At 41.4% G+C, this 24886-nt stretch overlaps 1 protein-coding gene across 1 annotated transcript in view; it reads right to left on the bottom strand.

Annotated features, from left to right (window-relative positions):
* Window positions 1–1556: 1556 nt before the first annotated feature.
* Window positions 1557–24886, bottom strand: part of LOC134286310 (uncharacterized) — a 29077-nt gene continuing 5747 nt past the window's right edge. Inside the window, exons 2-4 of the mRNA XM_062847913.1 lie at window positions 21951–22139; window positions 7388–8345; window positions 1557–6760 (exon numbers count right to left, since the gene is read on the bottom strand). Coding sequence (XP_062703897.1) covers window positions 1557–6760; window positions 7388–8345; window positions 21951–22139 — 6351 coding nt within the window. The remainder of the gene's footprint in view (window positions 6761–7387; window positions 8346–21950; window positions 22140–24886) is intronic.

The raw sequence follows: 24886 nt of genomic DNA, 5'->3' as shown, positions 1-24886 counted from the left end.
TTTTGTACTTAGCATTAGCGTGGTGATGACGCAGGTAGTCAACCGCGCGAGTTTCGGAAGGTTAAAGGATCTCTTGAGAAATTCCTGAAGGAAACCTCGAAAAAAGCTTTGGAACAATCACTTGAGGAACCTTTCAAGAAACTAGGAACAAATCTAAACAGTAATTCTGATTTTTCAAAACTGCAATAATGCCGATTTGCATATTCACTTATCGGTCGCCTATTCCCATTAAAAGTCATTTCAAGTCAGCCCCCCCCCCCTGGCCCCATCCTGAAAAAATCCTAGCTTTGTCAATGCAAAAAGGCCTTTTTAACTCAGGTGTTAATCCTTAACAAATAAATCCTACAAATATTTAAAAAATCTTAAAAACAATATATTCTAAATTCCACTTCACAAGGTTGCTGTGTTTACCCACGAAATAAAAAAAAGTTGATTATAAAAATCAGCGAATCTTTCATTACTTTTTTTTCGGAGTATCTTCAGGAACTATTGTAAAAGTTCCCAAAAGAATATATCCTCAAGTATGTTTCCAGCATTTTGCCAATGGACTATAGCCTATAGAAGATTACCAGCACACAGTTAGTACCCTGTCAGTCTTAAACAGTCAACGGAGAGCCTCTTGTGTAAAATCAATTGATATGGTGATTAGCAACATGTAGTTATGATCCGTCAAGATGAAGCTCAGATTTTTTTACAATATAATTTCAATTTTCTTTAATAAGCTTATTTATAAAAATGTCTTTGAGAAATTTTTATCGTGAATCTCTTCTATCGCTAAGAGTACATCCTAACAGAAGAATAGTGATTAAACGTTATTTCATCTAGTTTGCCTACATGTATAATTCAAACCGTGCTCCACGATGTCGAAGGAATCCAAAAATTGCGCCATTGCAACTAACCTGTAAATAAAAAGAAACAAGAAAATTGTTAATAAATCATAAAAATACGTAGAAAATTTATATTCAATATATTGAATGAACTGAATAAAAAGTGTGACTCTTGTTGTGTAGCTTGACTAATTCTTCTTCGCCACTTCATACATGAAAAAAATGCATGAAAGCGGTGAAGACTAGAGTAGTGGCGATGCTTAGTGGTTTTACCCTATTTGAATAAAAAAATAAACAAAAAACAGAAACATCAGATCCATTCTACTATTTTTATTAGAACTCGTCAATATGCTAGTGTTACGGGACGGACGTCGAAAACCTCTTCAGACAAACTCGTTTTTACGTTGAGTCAGCTACAAGCTACAAAGATTTTTATTAACGCATGTTTTAGTTTATAATTTAGGGTTACCTTACAGTTTTAGTTTTTCTTCGTCTAGTTTCCGTCTTTGTAACAATGTTTGTTCGGTGTTTTGTGTTGTCCTGTAGATATTTATATTTAGTTCACAATAAATTCAATATATTTAATTCTACTTACAATTTTGCATGAGAAATAGAAAAATAGGAATACAAAATTTTAACAATTTAGAGATAAGTTTTAACGTGTTCAATGTCACTTTGTATCGTGTACGTTTAGATTTAGGTCGGTTATACAAAAGGAAGAACGTCAAATTAGTTGACAGCGTTGGTTTCCACTCTGTCCCGAGTATCACGTTCAGTGGATGTAAGGGTGGTACTGAACGCCTCGGATTCCGTCGCGCACATACCCCCGACCGTATTGCTGCCAGAACCTTCAGCTATACCAACATCTTCAGCGACATTGAGTACTGCTATCTTAGACACTGGACGTTGCTGGATACCCGCTGTAGTCTGCACGTCGACTCTGCGGACTCGCCCATCCCTTCCTGGGTATACTTGACGGATTCTTCCGCGTGTCCAGCTGTTCCTCTCCTTCTCGTTGGCAATCATCACCAGGTCACCGACCTGGACATTCCGCACCTCTCCGAACCATTTTGACTGCGGCGACATAACTGGGAGGTACTCTCTGAGCCACCTTCTCCAGAAGTTGTCGAGCATAACCTTGATCATGCCCCAATTGGAACGCAGGGCTTCTGCATCATGCGTCGGCTTCGTGGCTGGCTGAACTACTCCGCTGGAGCTTAGGAGCAAAAAATGGTTCGGCGTCAAGGCTTCGTGCTCCTCGCTCTCCAACGGTAGATAGGTCAGAGGGCGCGAATTGACCAAGGATTCTACCTCCGCAAGTGCTGTAGCCAACGTCTCATCGTCTGGATTGCGATCGGTCAGTAGACTGCTGAGAGCACGTTTTACGGAGCGTACAAGCCGCTCCCACACGCCCCCCATGTGAGGAGCATACGGTGGGTTAAACTTCCACTGGGTTCGGTAGTTGGTGATGGTAGCCGCCAGTGTTCCGTTGATCGACCGTATTTGTCTGGCAAGTTCGCTGCTCACACCTTGAAAATTGGTTCCTTGGTCGGAGTACACCTCCTGGGGAGCTCCTCTACGAGCGATGAACCTACGAATTGCCTGAATGCAAGACTCGGTTGACAACGACGTCGCCACTTCCAGATGTATTGCCCTAGTAGTCAGGCAAGTGAACAGGGCTACCCATCGCTTTGCACTAGCCCGTCCGACGCGAACAGTAAGGGGTCCAAAGTAATCCAGACCTACAAACGTGAAAGCTCGTACGTATGGCGTGAGCCGTGCTATCGGTAATGGACCCATTCTCGGTACTTGTGGTACACATCGGTACACCGAACACCAGGTGCAGCATTTCGCAATCTTCCGTACGATAACTCGAAGCTTCGGTATGTGGTACTTCTGCCGAATTTCGTTCACCACCGTTTCTCCGTTTGAGTGACCGTATTGCCGGTGATACCAGTTGACCAGGAGATGCGTCACGTAGTGCTGCTTGGGTACGATGATTGGAAATTTCGTGTTGTACGAAACGTAAGGCGAGGCTTTGATTCGACTGTCCTTCCGTATTACTTCTCCTTCGCCCAGGAATGGCGCTAGCTTGTAGATGCCGCTGTTCTTTTCTACCGCTTTCCGTTGATCCGATGGCTCGTGCAGGTTGCTCCGTAGAACGTCGGATTCCGCTGGGAATACTTCTTCTTGCACTAGCTTCCATACCAGATACTCTGCTGCATTCAGCTCTTCGCATGATAGAAATCCCGTGGTGATCGCCGAGCCATTCCTTTTGTGTTGACAATTCTGGTAGAAACGGCGTACATATGCGATTGCTCTCACCAGTCTCTCCCATTTGGAAAACCGCTGGAAAGGCACAACGGGTTCAGCCGTGTGCTGAACATGAATACGGACGTTCCGCAGCTCTTCTGCCGAATGGTCCTCCTGCGCCGAATCTTCTTCAGGCCATTTAGACTCGTCCTCGTATAGGAATGCAGGACCGTTGAACCACCTGCAGTTCTCGTGGTAGTTGGGACCCTTTCCCCATTTTGTGGCTTCGTCCGCCACGTTTAGCTTGGTTGGCACCCATCTCCAATCTGCAACGTTCGAATCTTCGAGGATCTCCGTAATCCGGAATGCTACAAACTGCCGATATCTCCTATGGTCTGATCGAAGCCAGGCGAGTACCGTTTTGGAATCGCTCCACATCACCCTTCGCTTGATCGGAATGGTGTGATTTTCGGTGACAGTCTTCATCAGTCGTGTTCCAATCGTTGCTGCCTGAAGTTCCAGACGAGGTATTCCAATCGATTGCAAAGGAGCCACTTTGGTCTTTGCACTAACCAAACAGCACCGGATTGTTCCGTTGTCCACAACTCTGAAATAAGCCGCGGCCGCGAACGCGCTTTCGCTTGCGTCTACGAACACGTGCAACTCCAACGATTCATAGGCTTCTTGGCTGTATCCGGGGAAATAGCACCGCGGGATCTTCACTTTGTCCAGCGACCGAAGTATCTCCAACCATTGCTGCCAACGTGGAAGTATTTCGCCGGGAATTTGCTCATCCCAGCCAACCTTCGATCTCCAAACCTCCTGGATGATGACTTTCCCTTCGATGACAAAGGATGCGACGAGACCTAACGGGTCAAACAGACTCATTACCAGTCTTAACACCTCTCGTTTGGTGGGAGTAACCGCTGCGTCGAACAGGCGCTCCAAATCTCTTCGGAAGCTGGTCGTATAAGAAAACACGTCTTCGCTGGGTAGCCAGACCATTCCCAGGATGCGTTCTTGCTGACTGTCCTTGTCCATCACAAAGCTTTTAACTTCTTGCGAATTTTGCTCTCCGATGCGCCTCAACACTTCGGGTGAGTTGGACATCCAATGTCGTATCTGGAAGCCTCCTCGAGCGTGCACTGTTCGTACATCCGATGCTAGCTTAACCGCTTCGTCGACGCTGTCGACGCTATCCAGATAGTCGTCGACATAGTGGTTCTCTATTATTGCCGCAGCTGCTTCTGGGAGTTCCATCGAATGTTCCATTGCGTTTAAATTCTTGGCAAATTGTGTAGAGCATGGTGAGCAAGTTGAACCGAATATGACCACGTCCATCACAAACACTTGTATTGGGTCCTCTGGTTTGTCACGCCACAGAAACCTCTGTGCTTGTCGATCCTCGGGCCTCACCTCCACCTGATGGAACATCTCCATAATATCGGCGCTAATAGCAATTTCCTTCTGACGGTAGCGGCAGAGCACCGCTTGAAGAGGCACCAACAAATCTGGACCTTTCAGTAGAGCCGAGTTGAACGATATTCCTTGTACAACAGCTGCCGCATCCCAGATGATTCGCAACTTCTCAGGCTTCCGGGGATTCACAACGATACCCAAGGGCAAATACCAGATGCGATTAGGGTCCGACTCTTCCAGTTCTCGCTGCGAAGCTCGATGTGCGTAGCCTTTCGTTTGGTAATCAGCTATCTGCTTCCTCATCTTGGTGTAGAGCTCCGGTGACTTGGACAGGCGACGTTCAAGACATTTCAGGCGCCGCTCAGCCATCGGACGGCTGTTGGGAAATTCGAACTCGTCGTACTTCCAAAGCAGGCCGGTCTGGTATCGACCGGAAGGAGTCCGTACCGTTGTCGCTTCAAGAATTTTTCGTGCCCGTTGATCGTCTGCCGATTCTGCCGGTTTCACAACAGACACGCCTACGCTCTCCGTCGAAAAGAACTGCTTGATCAAGCCATCAAGATCGTCGTCGTGGCTACGAGTGCAAACATGGAGTACCCGGTGTGAAGTAACTTGATCCGTTGGTCCAGTGCTGCCATACACCACCCATCCTAACCTGGTTTTGGTGGCTACGGGTTCGCCTTCCTTCCCTTCGCGTTGTTTGAGCGAGTTCTTCACACTGGTGTTATCCAGACCGATCAAAATACCTGGAACGACATTGTCGTAGCTCAGAACAGGAAGTCCTCGTAGATAAGCGAAGCGATCCTCTAGTTCTTTGAAGTGAACTGACTGCCGAGGAAGATCCAAACTCTCCACGGTCTGCACACCTCTCAGTTGGAACTGTTTGCGTTGTCCCACACCGGAAATCTGGATCTGTACTTTCATCGAATCTTCCTCCATTCTCTTGACTCCATTAGTCCACTGCATGCACAGTGGTGATACAGGTCCATGTAGAGCGAGCTGTTCAACCAGTGACTTCTCCACCAATGTTGTGTCGGACCCACCATCGAGGAAGGCAAACGTTTGGACGGATCTCCCGTTGGCGTGTAACTCCACTGGGACGATTCGGAACAGAACCTTGTTGTGGCAGTGTTGGTGTACGTTGACTACTCCTGAGACAGAGATAGAAGCTGCAGCAGGTTGTCGTTCTTCCACTGGATTGCCGGGATGAAGAAGTCTGTGATGCCGTTGTCCACAGCCGTCTGTCCCACACATTGGCGCCTTGCAGGGCCACTTTCCGTGCGGGTAGAGACATCTTCTACAGAGGTGTAACTCCTGTGCGATCTTCCAACGATTTTCCAGCGATTTGGATTTGAACGATGAACAGTCCTTCGGTTTGTGTCCACTTGTCTTGCAGACCATGCAAAGCCGTTCACCACCACCTGATTGAGGTTTATTGAAACCCGGTCTTGTTGCCGCTGGTTTGTAGTCTCCTTGATTCCTACCGCCATGATCAGTCGACGCGTGAGCATTTATGACTGCTTTTCCCTTCGGTTTGTCCATCACCGGCGTCACTCTACTCGCTGCGTCGACGATAACATTCATGTAATCCGAGAATGTTCTCAAATCAGCTCGGGCCGCTCGTTGCGTGTACAGTGCCCAGTCCAATTTTATGTTGGCTGGGAGTTTGTCAACCAGCTCGTTGACTAACATAGGGTTGGCCAAATGCATCTCTTGGCCGGTGGCAACCAAGTGAGCACAGAGATTGCGAACTACCAATCCGAAATTGATGACGCTCTCCAACTTTTCGGAACGTGGGGCCGGCGCAGCTCGCACTTCTGCCAGCAGAGTTCCAATGATGGATTCAGGTCGACCGTACAATGTACTTAGCGTGCGGATTATTTCCGGGACGTTCATCGGATGAAGCAGAAAACAATTAACAGCTTTTCTAGCTTCCCCTTTCAGGCAACGTTGAAGCCGCATTAGATTTTCAGCTTCACTATAGCCGCAGATGTTCGTCGAAGTCTCATAACTACTCCAAAATAGCGGCCACTCCGCGGGGTTTCCCGAAAATTGAGGAAGTTCCTTCGGGACGACGTGTCGGGCTGCCAGTTGCTGAGCTGTTGGAGTGTTGAAGTTGACCGCTTGTGCCCCACAACTTGGAACTGGTACTGGGTTAAATCCCATCCCCTGCTGGTGCGCTGGGTAATTGATGGCTTCATACGGATTCGCTAGTCTCGCGTTGATCGCCGCCGGGATATTCACTGATGCCGCGCTGGCCACTGCAGGACCATGCATCGAAAAACTGGTCTCTTGAAGAGGTACCGAACTCTCCACTGGAGGAATAAGTGACGGCTGGCTATGGAAACCTTCACGCGAATTCATCACTGGCACAGATGTTATCGTTCCACTGTTGAAACGGTTGGGAATCACTGCTGGTTCAGTCACTCGCGAATACACAGCTGGAGTATCATGAATGGTCACTGCACTTGTCGAGATCGCTCGGATCGCATCACTCGCGAACGATGGTATTTTTGACACGGGAGGGAAAGGGGGAGCAGGAGAACCCGATTGTAGCGAGAATATTGGACCCGAATAGCTCGAGACACTCATCAAAGGTACATTATCAGTGTGTGGTAACTGAGAGAGGATTTGATTTGTAGTTGTTCCAGCTGGAACTGTTATACTGTGTTCCCTAGCCCTGAGCTGGTTAGAGAGATGGTTGTCTGCTATCGGATAGGCCCTACCTACACTGAAGGAGCTAATATCAAAACATTGCTCTGTTTGATTTACGTGCGATATCGTGTGTGGAAATGATACATTCTGTGCCCTACTCCTAGCGTTTGCAGCGGTTTCTATCTGATGTGGTCTACTGGGTGTACTTACCGGAGCCGAATTCGTATACAAACCCTTTTCGGCCTCCAGTCCCTTGCCTGCGCTGATGAGGTGGTTCAGCGGCGCAGAATATGTGCGGTTGAGTTGATCATCACGGACGACATCGTTCACCGCTGGTTGACTGGTAGCTGCTGGCGGGGCGAGTGGGGTAGAATGACACGCTGCAAGCAAATTTGCGGCTCCCGTTGTTGGACCTAACGGCGAAATCTCACTCGGTACATCCAAACCACTGGAAGGTAGACCTGCTGCACCGCTGGATTGGTCTTTGGACGCATCGGAATTGATCGCTGCTGCAGATTGGTGGTTTTGCAATCCGGACGTGCTTGGTAGTGTTGTAATTGGTGGCTGAAGCTGGTTGGATGAAATACCCTGCTGTGACGTGGTTCCAGTGGGGGTACGATCCCCAGAATTGGAAGTCAGGGTCACTGGGTGCTTGTCTATCCATCTCTGCACCTTTTCGATGCTTTTGACGCTGCTCCGCCGACTCCGCACACTCCTTCCGTCTTCGCTTTCCTCCACTTGTGCACGTAGCAAATCGTATTTGCGAGTGATGAAGACCTTCTCCAGTTCGATCTTTTCGGCGATCGCTTTCTCGCTCCTTTCCCGTTCGAGCTGCATGGCTCGTTCCTGAAGCTGCTTCTCCGCTTCTGCCCGTTGCACCATCAGCATTTCGTGGACACGTTTCTCCTCCTCTAGCTGCAGCATTTCTAACTGCAATCGTGCCTCCCGTGCGCTTGCTGTGGTTGAAGCCGACTTGGACATGGAGACGGAGGGGGCTGGGTCCCGGGGAACGCACAATCTGCAGTAATAGGTGCTAGATGTACCCGGATTGTCATCTTGCACACCGGCACATGAATGGTGATACCGTTTTTGGCATCTAGCACAATCGATCATAGAGACCGGGCTGTCTGGCTCCGTGCAGAGAGGGCAATGACGATCCATATTAGACACCTCTCGCTCGCCAAGCGCCGGCTGTTTGCATCCAATTGGATGAAACGGATCGTTGAGAGTATAAAACTCTTGTAGGTTTGTTACGGGACGGACGTCGAAAACCTCTTCAGACAAACTCGTTTTTACGTTGAGTCAGCTACAAGCTACAAAGATTTTTATTAACGCATGTTTTAGTTTATAATTTAGGGTTACCTTACAGTTTTAGTTTTTCTTCGTCTAGTTTCCGTCTTTGTAACAATGTTTGTTCGGTGTTTTGTGTTGTCCTGTAGATATTTATATTTAGTTCACAATAAATTCAATATATTTAATTCTACTTACAATTTTGCATGAGAAATAGAAAAATAGGAATACAAAATTTTAACAATTTAGAGATAAGTTTTAACGTGTTCAATGTCACTTTGTATCGTGTACGTTTAGATTTAGGTCGGTTATACAAAAGGAAGAACGTCAAATTAGTTGACAGCGTTGGTTTCCACTCTGTCCCGAGTATCACGTTCAGTGGATGTAAGGGTGGTACTGAACGCCTCGGATTCCGTCGCGCACAGCTAGAGTTAACAAGTTCTAGTAGGAATGCAAATGAAACGAAGACTTTGTGTAAATTCAAATAAGTAGAATAGTATGAAACGAGCTCACCAATAATCTAGCTTTATTTCTGGATAGCTTTAAGCTTATTAACCAGAATCATTTAGGTACTTGTTTGGGTAAATTGTTATCCTTTCTTACTTGAAAATCTTAACATGTTTTAAGATCATACCCACACTGTACTATAGGTCTTGTCATTTCAAGCATCTTATTTCTAACGAACAGACCGAAAAAGTACTTCAAGAAAACCAGGTCTGTTTCCAATCTCTTAAACCTATCATCGCCCCACTTCCCAATCGCTTCCGAAGTGAATCATCTCCGACTCTCCGACCGTCATTTGGTCGCAACATTGTTGCACGAGCCAAGGCAATCTACTAAGAGACGATCCCACCGCAGCCGCCACCACCACACTTCCACTTCGAATCAGTGCAGCAGCAATTCAAAAATTCTAATTTTAAAATTTCGCAAAACCGCAACTTGGGTGCTCTCGGCAGCGACGACGACCACTCTCGCTTTCGCGCAAAAACGCGCGATTCTGCACACGCAACTTCTTCGCGGATGTGTTCTTACCGGCGTGGTAGCATCATTTCTCTCGCCGCCGCTGCTCAGACCATGTTTATTTAATATCCTATTGGCCGCGCGAACGCGAATGTCTTTTTTGTCTGAAACTCGAGAACCATGGGCAGTGGTGGTCGAGATGTTAGTTCACCTGAAGAGGTATATTGAATACAGTAAATCTTTGGTGAGCTCATTCCAATTATTTTTTGATGAAACGTTCTCCAAATCCAGTTTGTAATGATCTATCAAACTTAAAAGTATCCCGACTAGATGAAAAAAAAAACAAAATTATTTGAGGTTGTGTTATTTTGTTACAATGATTTTTGTAACAACGGTTGTTATAAAGCTTGTACCATTAGTAGTTAAAATAACAAAAAATCTAACAAAAACAAGTTGAGATATAATCATAACAAGATTATATCAAACTTTGTTAGACTAAACATGCGAAATCATAACAAAATTATAACAAGTTCTGTTATATATTTCAGAACAAATTTGTTACAAGTTCTGTTATAAATCTCTTGGCTCGAGTGACCAAAATAACAAAAATTATCAATCTTTTTCGCAACAATACAAAAAAATCTTACAAATTCTGAAATAATGTTGTTACAAAAATATAACAAAGATTGCAATAAAAGTGTTAGGAAATTATGTTAGAGGAAATCTATAATACATAATATAACAAATGTTGTCATACATCTGTTTAAATAAATGAAAACAAGTTTTGTTATAATTTTGTTACTAAAATTGTAACAAATGTTATTATAATTTTGCTGCTGATATTCACATTTAAAAATTCTTATAACAGAGTTATATCAACTATTGCTATTTCTAACAAAGTTGTCATAAATTTGTTATTATCTTGTTATGTGCTTCTGGTCGGATTGATCATTATAAACTGTATTGGTGAGCTCGTTCCATGAAAAAATAATACAAATTGAGATGTACATGAACCAATGTGGAGGACCTAAAGAAACAATTATATTTTTAAATATATTTTTTCCTTCTAATTTTTTGTTTTGTTTTGGCTGGTATTTAGAATACATAATTGGTGAGCTCGTTCCGTGCTAATTGTTACGATGTAAATTTGATGTATTTTGCAAGGATTTTTTTTAAATATAACCAGCAGTCAGTAGTTTTTAACGAGTTTGTATGAAAAATTGCCTTCTTTCAAATGTCCCGACCAACACTGTACCACCCGACGAAAAAACAACGAACATTTGCAACTTGGGCGCGTAAAGATTTACTTTTCCCATCCTACATCATCGATTTTTTGTTTTGGGTTGTTGGGGCGAGATGTTGGTTGCTCGTTTGCCGGTGTGTGGTGCGGTATCGGGGTATTATCGCAAAGCGGAACACGTGTCATTGGTTTTTTCTTGTCTGCTGCTGCGGCTGCTTCCTCATGGTACATAGGTACCATTTAAAACGAGGTCAAACCGGGGGTTGTTGGGACCGTAGTGTGTGCGTGCGTGTAAAATAAACAAAACCGACCGGCCGGCTGGCTGGCAGGCGAAAATTTTGGCGCAGACAAGAAACACAAAAAAAAAATCCGCACATTTTTTTCGAACAACTTCAGAATGAATGTGGGCTTACTTTTAATGTTTGGTCCCCCGGCCAGCCAGCCAGCCAGCAGTTTGCCGATCGCGTGGGGTGTAAATTAGGCGGTGCAGATAAAAATTGGGGAGGGCGCGAGTGTTTGGTGTTGATTAAAGTGACGCGGTTTTGTGGTTGGCCTGAAATTCATTGTGGTTTCTTTGAAGCGTAGTGTGATGAGAAGATTTTTTGACTTGAGATCACCATTGGAACAAATCTCAGAAAACGATGGAAACTGTGCAAGATATTTGAAAAACAATACAAATGAAAATTGTTTTCCACAAAATTTTCCATAGTTGAGAAAAATCGGTTGGAAAAGTCGGAAAAACTATTTAGGAAGTTCAGAAAAATTAAAAAAAAATTAGAAGGAAATTACATAAGCTATACTCTGTGAAATATTTTCAAGATGTGTTTTTTTTTGTTCCTGAGTAATGATCATTTTTGTGCAAATTTATAATCAAGACGGTTCAAAATCAACCGACATCTGGATAATTTCCACAAAATTGGGCATTACTCAAGAACGAAAAAATAAATACATCATGAAAATTTCACAGGATATAGCATATGTAACTTCCTTTCACAAATATTTTTTTGAGAATTTTTCCAGACTTTATACATAATTTTTCCGACTTTTCCAGCTAATTTTCCTCAACAGTGGAAAATGTTATTGAAAACAATTTTCATTTTGTATTTTTTTTGGATTGTTGAAAAAATTGCCCACGATTTCACAAAAAATATTGTGTCTACGATGCTTCGTTCTTAAGTTATGCTTTTTCAAAGAAAACGGGTTATATAGCACATCTGGACAATTTCCACAAAATTGGTCATAACCCAGAAACGGAGAAAAACCACATCTTGAAAATTTCACAGAATTTAGCTTAAATAGTTCCCTTCCTAATATTTTTTTTTGAGAATTTTGCCGGACTTTCTAATTCCTCCTCTCTTCTCTTCTTGGCGTAACGTCCTCGCTGGGACAAAGCCTGCTTCTCAGCTTAGTGTTCAATGAGCACTTCCACAGTTTTTAACTGAGAGCTTCCTCTGCCAATGACCATTTTGCATGTGTATATCGTGTGGCAGGCACGAAGATACTCTATGCCCAAGGAAGTCAAGGAAATTTCCTTTTACGAAAAGATCCTGGACCGACCGGGAATCGAACCCGTCACCCTCAGCATGGTCATGCTGAATACCCGTGCGTTTACCGCCTCGGCTATATGGGCCCTCTAATTTCTAATTAGTTTTTCCGAATTTCCAACCGATTTTCCTCATCAGTGGAAAACAGTTTTCATTTTGTATTTTTTTTTTGATTGCTGAGAAAGTTTGCTTATGATTTCACAAAATAAATGTGTCTACGATATTTCGTTCTTGAGTTATGATTTTTCAAAGTATGTGGTGTCTGTGGAAAATTTTTGTTTTACACTGAATTTTTCCGCGAAACCAAAGTTCAAACATCCTGTTTGACACGGTTGAATTTTTAGTAGTGTTAAACTGATGTTGTTTCTTGAGTTCTTTCCTTAAGTGTAGAATTAGCTTAGGTTGAACTACACAGAAAAATCTTTCTTTGTCAAATATTTGACCCTGTGTACTTCAGGCCTTAGAATTTAATTTCGGATCTACAATTTTATGTTTATGTTTGGAACATGATCACGAACTAGTAGAGTAGTTGTCTCAAATACGAAGCCAGCAGATAGACTAGTGTATTGGTGAGCTCGTTCCAAGTAAAAAGGATACAAGAGATTTATACATATATGATCTTTTAGAAGTACTACCTCACTAATAAGTTTTGAAAAACATTTTTTTTTTTTATTTTTTTGCAAGGAAGTGTCTGAAGCTAATCAGTAGTTGTAATAAATAATTGGTGAGCTTGTTCCATAGTATTTGCTTCGACGCTTATTCTTCATGTAACTATCGCTTTCTAACGACAATTTTACAAAATTAATGTTTTAAAGGCTTGAAAGGATATGAGGATGGGTGACATATGTTTTGGTGAGTTCGTTCCATTTTACTTTTTTAATATATTCTGTATTACCATTATTTAGTTAAATAATTTGATAAACACTGCAATATCGATATGCTATAGACTTGGACAAAACACCATCACAATATATTCGATTTTTTCTAACGTTTTTTAGCATAGAAGCTCACGTTCGAAAATCACAATTTTCATCAGCCACAAATGTTCACCACCTTTGATTTCACCGTTGATATTCCTTCGAATCGGCAGAGAAAACATATGGCGACCGACGACGCTGGCGCTAGCGAGCAGCTGTCAGTCAATGCCAACACAGAAGTAGTAGTGGCCGGGTTGAAGAATTTTATGGCCCCAGAAGTAAAACTCGCGAACGCGAGCTGTTCCACGTAAATCTGATTAAAGATAGGAAGATGTGATTTGGCGGATTGCGGTTGCGGATTTTCTGAGAAAGGTTAAACGCGAGCAATTTTATATAGGGTGCCTGTACCAGTTATCGCACCACCTAAGAAAAACTATTTCTACAAAAATAAGAAGAAGACCGACGAATGTAAACAATAAGTCAAATGATTGATTAGTTTTCATACTTTACAGGAAAAATATAAAAACGAGCCAAAACTACTTTTGGTATTTATTACGGCGTGTGCCAATGATAGGAACCCTGTACCAGTTATGGACACATTTGTTAATTTGGGTTCCACTTCGCACTATTTACATGCATTCCTTATGGGAGTTGCCATAACTGGTACACTATGGCGAAATAGGGTGCAAGGCGGCCGAAAAGTTAAGGAAAATGATTTATTTCTACCACAATTTGAGCAAATTGTGAAGTTTGAATGATTGCAATCATCTTTTGTGATCGTGATCTGTTGTTCACGATTTTTTTTCTTGTTGATTTGTATCTTAAAAGGTTCAAAATCAACTATGGCGAATTTGAGGTACTATAGCCATAACTGGTACACTGAGCCTACGTTTCCGAGATTCATCGGTAGCACGTTTGGGTGGATTGGGAACATGTGTGTTTTCGAAACATTCGAGTCGAGCCGGGATGTTTCCGTTGGAAAGTTTGATTTGAGATAACCTTGGAATCTAGGAGATTCTTCTTCAGTGTCTTTCTGACGTGCTGTCACAAACGGGACTGCGCCTGCTTCTCAGATTTGAGTTTTTCTATAGTAGTTAAATAAAAAATAGGTGCGAATTTAGTATTTTAGCGATATAGACCTCTCTCTCTCTCTTCTTGGCGTAACGTCCTCATTGGGACAAAGCCTGCTTCTCAGCTTAGTATTCTATGAGCACTTCCACAGTTATTAACAGAGAGCTTCCTCTGCCAATGACCATTTTGCATGCGTATATCGTGTGGCAGGCACGAAGATACTCTATGCCCAAGGAAGTCAAGGAAATATGCTTTACGAAAAGATCCTGGAACGACCGGGAATCGAACCCGTCACCCTCAGCATGGTCATGCTGAATACCCGTGCGTTTACCGCCTCGGCTATATGGGCCCCACTTGATCAGCGATATAGACCTCTATTCTTTAATTTATCCTGAGTGAGCTAATTTTTGTCATGGCACTTCCATTCAAGTGACTTTTGGAGACCATCCCCCACATCTCAATCAAGTAAATGAGTAACGAATTAACTTAATTAAGTCACCACTGACTGTCAGTTACCGGCGCGGCGCCGAAACGATTCGCCCCGTCAACAACGCCAACTCGCGGAGAGTACGGTTTCAATCCATGCGTTGCATTTTTGTTTTCGTATATTCAAGGACAACCCCCCGCACGATCGGGCAAGATCTTACGATCCGGCCACTTTGAATCACTTTCGCCGAAATTGGCTGTCCCATTATTAGTTCAAATGCATTTGAAAAAGAAAAATTCTGCTCGAAACTGTTCATAAATAGGGCCTACGCATTTTGCTTTTGGCCGTTCGTTATGGGTTTCAAAGTAGCATTGTGATTGTGAAGATTTCGAGTAAAAGTGTTGGTTTTATTAAGGTTTTAAATCAGTTTTCAAACCAAAATATGCTTTTTATGCCCGTTTTAAAACCAAAGATGTTACTGTAGAAATTGACATAACATTGTCGATTATGATAGGTTCGATTTGCGTGCAGTCTAGGATACCTATTTTTACAAATATTTTTTTGCTCAGAAACAATGTGCTCATCAAATCGGAAGACTGAAAAATGAAGTTTTAATGAAGTCCTACATGAATAGTAAAAAAAAGGGTAGAACGAAACCAAAAACAGAAACACTTGTTAGTAAAATTGAGAAAATTTCTAACCAAAAAAACTACAAATGCTTAAAGCAATAGACAGTGTTCCAAGACAAGCTTAAAGACATGAAAATAAGAAGACCAACACCGCCTTCCTTTGAACACAATTAAATAATGTCTCGTGACGGCCGATGCGATGGCGGCGACGTCGAAAACAATCGGTGAAGATATCCCACATTCGCATGCAACCACCCGCCTTGAGGGGGTGGTAGGTGAATTGCCGAGAATGGAATCAAGTGTCACCGGCGCAGCGTTGTGCGTTGCCGAAATGGAAGCGGCCGGTGCGACCAACAACTAAATCAACTCACACGAAGTAGCTATAGTCCATTTTCGGATAATTTAATGGAGCAGTCTTGCGTGGTGCTTTCGAACGGAACTGTCACACACGAGGTTGGCGAGATTGTGTCCGTAGACTGTGCGTTCACCACAATTGGATAGGCAAAATGTGCTATTCCTCCAAGGTCAACTCCTCCGAAATTTTCAGCATTTTAGGAGTGTTGAAATCGAAGCAATTATAACATGACTTAGCAGATAGTGTTCAATACTTGCCAGACAACAAGGAATCACACAATTATGCACGCACTGTAACGTATAAAGTAATATTTTAAGTTACAATCGTTTATATGTACGACGGAAGGACAATTTTCATCGCATATGGTATTATGGTATACTTTATTGCGATGTATCAGTTAACCCGGGAGCGGTCGCGTCGTGTACTGAGTACACGCACCATTAAAAATACACGCATGTGGTACACAGCGTGAGCGCGGCGTCGCTGCAGGTAGTCAAAGACGCGACTGCTCGAGGGTTAATGTACAAACTTACTTGTACAATGTATGACTACATCGCAATAAGTGGTATTCAAATGTGTGTGAAGAATTAGCTTAAGTTAAAATTCACGAATAAAAAAAAAATATAAAAAAAGGGTATTCAAATGTTTTATTGTGATGAACATAACCAACTCGCAAGGTGTGAAATAAATTGAGACGATCCCGTACTGCAATGATTGTACGACTTTTGTTGGTACTACCTCATCTTTAGCTAAACTTTGTTTTTAACTCCAGAGAGTCTGCTAAATTTTAACGCAAGAAAACCAAGTGCATTTCTACACTGAGGTAATGTTCAATAATTTTAAATCGCATAAGTCGTTACACTACATCGTAATAGTGCACACTGTGAATCGTATGAGATACCGTTTCAAGTCATATATCGTTAATATTGTCCCGCCCTGCAATGAACGCATATCTCCTCCACTGTTGCATAAACACGCTTTAGCTGCATCTTATGCGATGTAACTTTACCGTATAATAGTACGAATAACACGATGAAGAAAATCATTATGTAGCTAGTGCTAAACGCGTTGTGTTTTGCAGAATAGTTTGCGTTTGTGAAAGTTTGTCTTTTTTCCATCGAGGTGCTGTAATTCTTCATTTTCGCGTGATTTCCGTGTAAGTTTTGGTGATATTGCTGCTGAATGTTCGGGAGATGCAAATGAAAATCGCCAATTTCGTCTCGAGAGTACTGGAATCCGAACAATTTGGTGAGTTTGTCCCTGTATATCGTGTCTAAACGTCGACCAAACGTCGACCCTTCCACTAACAGGACCCAAATTACCGTGACACCTAGGCCCGGCTCTGAATACATTTCTTAGGAGTCCAACTAATCTTCCTATTCCGTCTCTCAGCTGTCGTAAGGACGTGGCAAGGACAGCTTTCGGCCGTAAGAGAATTGCGTCAATCTTGTATTAGATTAGCAATAAATCTCTGTGCTTCGGTGTCAGCCGGGAAGGAGGCATTTTTTATAACAGCGGTCTGGGACTGTATTTCCTACAAATTTGTGCGACTTGCTTAATGCTAATGCTTAAGTCGCATAGGATGCAACATAGCATCGCAATATTGTACACCGTAAATGGCATAAGATATCGGTTCAAGTCGTATAACGTTGTTATTGTTCCGCCAATGAACGCATTCTCTGCTGTACGCGTAAGGTACTTTTGCAGCATCTTATGCTATGTATTTGAACCGTATAACTAGAACATAAACTTCATTATACTTGCAAATTGGTTGTCTGGGCCATTTTCGAATATTTTCTGATGAAATTCTTTCATAGAATTATTTTCGAGAGTTGTTAAGAAGGTCTGCAAAGTGTTACTGTGGGATCTTTTTTTAAAAGAAAAAATCGTTGAAAGGGCTGAATTGTGAAAAAGAGTAATTAATATGTACCGTTAAATGGGGTATCTTTGATAATGCGGGTAACTTTGATAGTGCGACAGGCATGGTATAGTTTATCTTATAACTATGATTCCTTCAACCAGTTAAAAAAAGGCAAACGTATATCAAAACTATACATATGAAAGTCTATCTTAAACGTATTTTCATAAAAATCGAGTTTATATTTAACTTTTCGGACAAAAAATAAAAATTGTTGATATTTTTGTCTTGACAAATTCCCTTTCAAACAATGTGCTCCACAACTTTGTTTCGACTAATTTTTTTTTTTCAATAAATGGCCTCTTATTCTCGGCAGATCCATCATAGTAGATTCCAAATCTGGCCTTGAATCTCTTAACGAAGTGCGTTTATACAAACTGGAATCAATTTTGTAAATTGGGACGTAAATCTCCATACACCAATAAACGCCTAAAAGTATGCAATGCCCTTGTAATTTCATGCGGTCAAATTTGTTATGTTCAAAATTTGTTTATAAAACACTCAGAAACAACCCAAAAAAAGAGAATTCACCATGAATAACATGTAATCATATGTTGACTTACCATTGAAAATATATACACCGTGTCCAATAACTTCTCATACAAAATGCAAATTCAGAAAATATAATTTTATTTAACATCTGTGATTCATATTTTCAAAATGAATGCATGTATTGAAAGGCCACATACTACTGATAAAAAAGACATACATTTTAGTTTAACGTTATTTCCTATTTGTTTTTATAAGCCTAGCAGTATACTTCCGTTTTCTGATATTCGTGTGCTCCGGCACGCAAGAAAAATGTTCGAAAACTTTTTAATTCTACGGTAGCTAAATAGAGTCCATACAATAAAATTTTGAGTTTTTATCTCAAGTATTGTACCAAATAGATATACTACGGTTAAAACAACACAATTTTAGTGATGATATGGTAAGAAATTGCAAGTAAGCTCAACTTGGGCTGATTTCCTTGAAAATAACCATTATTTTAAAGATAAACATCATAAAACGGAAATTTTGGACAAAATTTACCACAATAGGGATACAAGCATGTTTAAGAAGTGAGAAAGGTGTGAATCAACCATATAAAATGATGTCATGCTTCTTTAACGCAATAAATCTCATTAAAACAGGTAAATTGATATTTTTGTGTAATTTACGTTTTGTTTTGTACAAAATAAAAGGGCTTCGTACTTTACCAATACAGAATCTCATATTTTTTTTCTCTTATGGTCATAGTTGCTACTAGCAATAGTGAGGACAGAAACCTAATTTGTTTCAAATTAAATCCATTACTTATTAAAATGAGACGATATAACAATGATATGGCGTGCTAGCACTGAAATAGACTTACGACACATAAGCGATCAGCACAGAAGGATAAAGGACAGTTAATTCCAAAACATATGCTTTATTGGATCTGTGTTAGTTGGCCTTTCAATAAATAAATTTACTTTAAAAATCCATATTACAGATGTGAAATGAATTCAATTTGAATTTGTATGAGAACTTATTGGACACGGTGTATATTTTACAAAGATAATGATTTTTGATAGCTACACTCACTGTGTATTTCATTCAGTACTCCACAAACTCATTTTTATATGTAGAATTTTGTTAAAAAAAACTTATTTTGCTATAAAAATTCAATCTAATATATTCCACAAGGTTTTTCTCTACTTGTTCATACTCCTAAGATTTCAATCTGTGATTATTTTTCAAGATTTGATGTGTTTTTCGGGGCACTATCAAAGTTACCCCAAAATGGAAATGTGGCTCTCGTGGATGTGGAATTAAAAGTCACATAAAAAATTTAAAATTATCGGATCTTTCAATTGTAATTGATAACTGATACCCCAGTACTTGTTTTAAAATTATAAAACTAGGAAAAATACTATTACATGGGAAAATATTAAGAAAATTTTCTATCAAAAAAACTATCAAGTTACCCCATTTTACGGTACCCTAGATAAAGTATCGATTAGTTAAACCCTAGATAAGTTAGCGTTTTCACTCAATTGTTGCTCACAATTTCTGGGAGTCCAAAACAACTGGTTCGTGAAGTTCGTGATTCAGGAGAGTAAGACTTAACATTTTTCGTATTTTATGTTTTTCATATATATGTTGGCCATCCTAGTGTATACCGTAAATCGTATGAGATATCACTTTAAGTCATATAGCGTTATCATTGGCCCCCTAATGCTCGTATATCGCCCCTACTGTTGTACGCATGAGGCGCTTTGGCTACATCTTATGCAATGAATATTTACTGTATAAATAAAAGTACGTATACAGCCATTCCATAGAAAAACGATATAGTGCATCTCCGATTGTCGTGAAACTTGGTGGGCTTGTAGTTCTTCGGAAATAATTAGACCCGTATTTTTTTATTTCGTCATTAGGGTGACCATTGGTGCATTTTTATTGTCCGATACTGTATGACATCTATCTTCTATCTTATATATAAAAATGCAGTGGCATATGTGGGACTGCGCATAACTCGCGAACGGAACGTCCGATTTGAGTCATCTTTGTTTTGTTCTGTTAGTTTTCACCCAAGGAAGGTTTATGAACCAAAAAACATTGAATAATTAAGAGTTTTTGAAAATCGATCTTCCATACATTTTGTGATCGGGGACTTGGTCTTGGATAGAAACTTGAAATGTCAAAAAACGCAGTAGGCAAGACAAAGTTTGCCGGGTACAGCTAGTATCATATAATTCTCCCAGAAGTTCTTTTGAGATTCCTTGAGAGGTTAATTTCTAGATTTCTCAAAAAAAAAAAAAAAAAATTCCAAGCCTAAATATGAGGTGCCTCTGGGCAATCTCATAGGATTTTTGCTTCATTTGAAACTCCTGAGGTTTTTCTTCTGAAATTCGACAGGGTATTTTTTTACTTTCTTTAGAATGTTTTTGGTATTCCTTAAAATATTGCATTCAAGGATATATTTAGTTATCTCTTCAAATTTGTTTAGAAGCATTCTAGTTAGGCTAGAAACTATTGAAGAAAGCCCAAAGGAAACCACTGAAAGATTATCAGGGGTGAGTGATAATCCTGTTAAATTTCTTCAGGAATTTCTACTGAGATTGGCTCAGATGTTACTGTTTATATTCGTTCTGGAGCTTCTATGAGGATTCCTTCTGAAATTTTATCATGAATTGGATTTTCTTAAAACAATTATGCTGGGGTTTACCCAAAAGACCCTTTCAAAATTCCCCCAGGAGTGCTTTCTGAAATTCAACCAGATGTTCCATCTCCATCTGGAATAGGCAATCGCGCCACTTGGGCGGTGGCTTCTATATTCGTCTGTTTTCCACTATAACTCAGTCAAATTTGAACCAATTGACACAACTTTTGGAATGTGGTGAGATAGGTATAGTATCTACCCGTGTACAACATTTCAAGTCAATTGGTTCAAAATTGACTGAGTTATAGTGGAAAACAGACGAATATAGAAGCCACCGCCCAAGTGGCGCGATACCCTACTTCCAATGTTTTTTTTACCATTCATCCAGAAATTCCTCCTGAGATTCTTCCATGAGTTCCTTCTGGGGTTACCCTAGAAGTGGTTCCTGAGATTCCTTGATTAATCTATCAGCAGCTACTTCTGGAATTTTTCAAAGATTTCCTATTGACATTCTCCCAGAGAGCCCATATGGGTAAGTTTTTTTTTGTTCTTTTTTTATCAAATATTTGTGATTTTTTTTTAATATTTGTGAATTTTAACTCAATGTCAATTCTTCACACATTCACTCTTGCATTCCTCCGAAATCTTCTGCTCTACTGGATTCCCTCCAGAAACGTATTTGGAATTTCTCCATGATTTCCCTTCTCAAGGAGTCAAGAGCTGCTTCTGGGAATCCTACAGGAATTCCTTACGGGAATTCCTCGAGGAGCTGCTTCTGAAAATCTTTAGGAGTTTCTTCTGGGATTCTCCAGGAATCGCTCAAGACAGAGAAATAGGGCACAATACGGCACTTCTCGTGATCTGAACAAGGCGATACTACCTTATCATTTTACATGAGAAAATGAAAGTTTTGAGTGAAGCTTTTCACATAACAAAACTAAACTCAATTGATTAAATCAAACTGGAAATTTTCGTGGGCATAAATTGGGTGGCACGTCTCATAGGAAACGGAATTGTAATTCAAAAATTCCATTTCGACTGCGCAATTAAATCAAAATTTCTCACTAAAAAATTATGCCTAATTCCATAATAATTTCTTTCTAATTTGTTCCAGATAAAATCTGTTCCAAGCCACAGGATACTCAATCTCCAAAAAAGCTTTCAGCAAAACATCACTCAACGGCGACGTTTCTCCCAGCAATTACCTTCTTTTTTGCCTACCTGCATTCATTGCGTCGTCGCCGAGCCGAGTGAGGCTCTACTACACGCCGTCTAGAATGACGTTGCGCTTTGCGTTTGAATAAATTATATCACTCACATTCATCGAACTTCCACCGCCGTTGGCCGGCACCCGCCACGTGAGTCTAGCGCCACCTGACCCTGACCTCACGTCACCGCCGCCGTCACCATCGACGACAACGACGACGACGACGTCCTCTGCTGGCCACCTCTCCAGGCAAACACGCGAGTCGGCTTCTGCCTCTTGCGCCGCCGCCGCCGCCGCCGCCTTCGACGCCGGTCGGATGGAATGAGTGGTTGACCTTTTTCTTTTGTATCGAAGAAAATTCTACATCGGGCTAATAAATTATTCAATGTGCCTTACAACAACCCTTCCGATCGCTGCTGCTGACGATTTCAAGTGGCGCTATACTTTCCGACCCCGCGAGGCGGCGGGCGAGTGCACAACAGTGCGTATAAAATACGGTTGAAGAACGAAATGTTCCATGTAAAGACCCGCGTGCCCCGTGCCGTGCCGTACAAAAGAAAGCCGTAAAAAGTGTATTTAAATACGGCAATACTTGGAAGGCCTCCTCCTCGTCGAATCGACTTCAAGCCGGAGCGAAGCTAATCGATTCAGTAGCCGATTCTTGAAGAAAGTGTCCTTGCCTTGGCGTAGATATCGCAGCAGCAGCAGCAGCGAAGAAATGGGGCTTCCTTGCGGATTCTCTGGGAACACATGCACCGGACACGTGCCCTGCACTTGTACACGTTGTGCATTGAGCACATGCCTCCGCCACCACAATAATGATGGTTATAGTTTTCTGGACCCGATTCTGGAAAATGAAAGGCATATGAAGAACTTAATACGTGTGAGTACAGCCAAGCCATCGAAAGGGGGTTGGACGAGCAGCTCCCATACAGCTGTTTCGCACTAGCCAGCCACCGACCGGCAGGCAGGCAGGCGTTACCTTGGAAGGTTGTGTGCAGTTGAGTAAACTCTCCTGCTCGGCGCGGCGCGGCGTGCTTATCAGTAAATAGCGATCTACGCCGACATACAAAATAGGTGGTGCTGCTGCTGTGCGCGACTACAAAGCTGCGCTTACTGGAGCCTGTAGCGCCAGCTCACTGGTTAGCTTAAGGTGAAACGGGACGCCGTGTTATTTTTCCTATCTTGCCTCTCTTTCTAACAATTTGCCTCGAGATTTTGAAGATGGTAATCTCGAGTTCTATCGCACTGAAGATGCTGAAAACCAATCAGCATATGCACTGCAAGTGAGCATACACAATGATAGGTTTTTGTTGCAAAATATGAAGTAGAATCAAAGATTACCATCTTAGTAGCAAAAGAGCAATGGCGGGTATTTCCTCGACCGTCCCGTCCGCCCTTAACGCTCTGTAAGCGCCGCCACCACCGGTTGCTGTATTACGCAATGTGGTACGATGACAGCGGTGGCGGCGAGATCTATCTCTTTGCTGTATATTGATAGTGAAATTTAAATGGTACGATGAGAATTGTGAGAATAGAACACACGACTGTTGTATCGCATGGGATTAAGATTAGATAGAATCGAGATTCTTTGAACTATATTGGATGTGTTTTGCGTACGCTTACGCATATTCAATTGGGGTGACCAACCACCCTTCTTCTTCTTCTGTTCCCACTGGAACTTGGCCTGCCTTTTCAACTAAGTGTTCTTTGAGCACTTCCACAGTTATTAATTGAAGGGCATTCTTTGCCTGCCATTACATGAATTTGTACATTGTGAGGCAAGTACAATGATACACTATGCCCAGGGAGTCGAGAACATTTTCCCGACCGGAACGGGAATCAAACCCGCCGTCTCTGGATTGGCGATGCATAGCCTTAACTACAAGGCCAACTGGAGACCCCAACTGGAGACCAACCACCTCTGAAACCTCCTCAATCCCCTGAAACACGCTCAAAACTCCATCAAAAATTATTTAGAACACCTCTAAAACCTCACGAAAACCCATAGAATGCCTCTGGAACTCTCCCGAAACCCTTTGGAACCCCCTTGAGTCCCTTTGAGGCCTCATGATCCCCTTAACCCACACAAGTTAGTGCAAGTATTTAATTAGAAAAAAAAAACAGAAACAAGCAATCGTTTTTGCATTTTTCCTAGCAAATTTAAATGAAAAACTATCGATTAAAGTTGTCAGAGTTTCTATTTTGTGGTATTATAAATTTTACTCAAACATTTTACTTCTAGGAGCTACCAATAGCTCCAGTATTGGTACATTTACCCTATCTCTAAAAATTGCGCAGATACAACAAAAGTTTACTCAGCAAGTTTTCTCACAATGACATTTACTACAACTATGTCGAACGCATAAACATGCTTCCTTCAATTATTAAAATCATCAAATTTCACTCTCACTTCTAGGTGAATTAATCACATTAGTGATACTTTCAAAAGCAGAGCTCCAACATACCAAACAACATCTTCGAAGACACTGAACCTCTGAAATCAACTTTTCAGGGCGAAAATGATTATGATCAATAAATTGAGCCTTTGGAAACAGTGTGAAACCTCGTAAAACTCCTCCTGGAGCCACCATGAAACCCTTGAAACGTTCCTTTAATACCTCGGAAGTTAATGTAGCCTCTGACAAAAGTTAAACAGTTGGAAAAATATCCTAAAAGCTAATTAGAAAAACTTGTTTTGGAAAAATATCATTTTTACTCTCAAGTTGCTTTTCAAGTGAATTGAAGTAGGGGTTCTCAAAACTTATCGACTCGTGACCCACTTTTGATTATTATAGAATTTGTCGATCTATTACCACATTGTTCAATTACATAACCTTACTCAATCTAAAAAATATGGACTAAAGCTTTCAAACAGTACCTTATTGTGATACGAATTTATTTGGGTCAAAAGATTTTTTGATGAAATTTCAGTTGGTCCTATCGGCAAAAGAAAATCTCTCCTCGGTTTTTGATTCCTTCTTTTCATGAATATCACGCTTGATTATTGGGATGCACAGTGGGAAAAATCGACCCAAAAAACGGAT

The sequence above is a fragment of the Aedes albopictus genome, chromosome 2, assembly GCF_035046485.1.
Source record: "Aedes albopictus strain Foshan chromosome 2, AalbF5, whole genome shotgun sequence".
NCBI lineage: Eukaryota > Metazoa > Arthropoda > Insecta > Diptera > Culicidae > Aedes > Aedes albopictus.
This window is presented reverse-complemented; position numbering and strand designations above follow the sequence as displayed.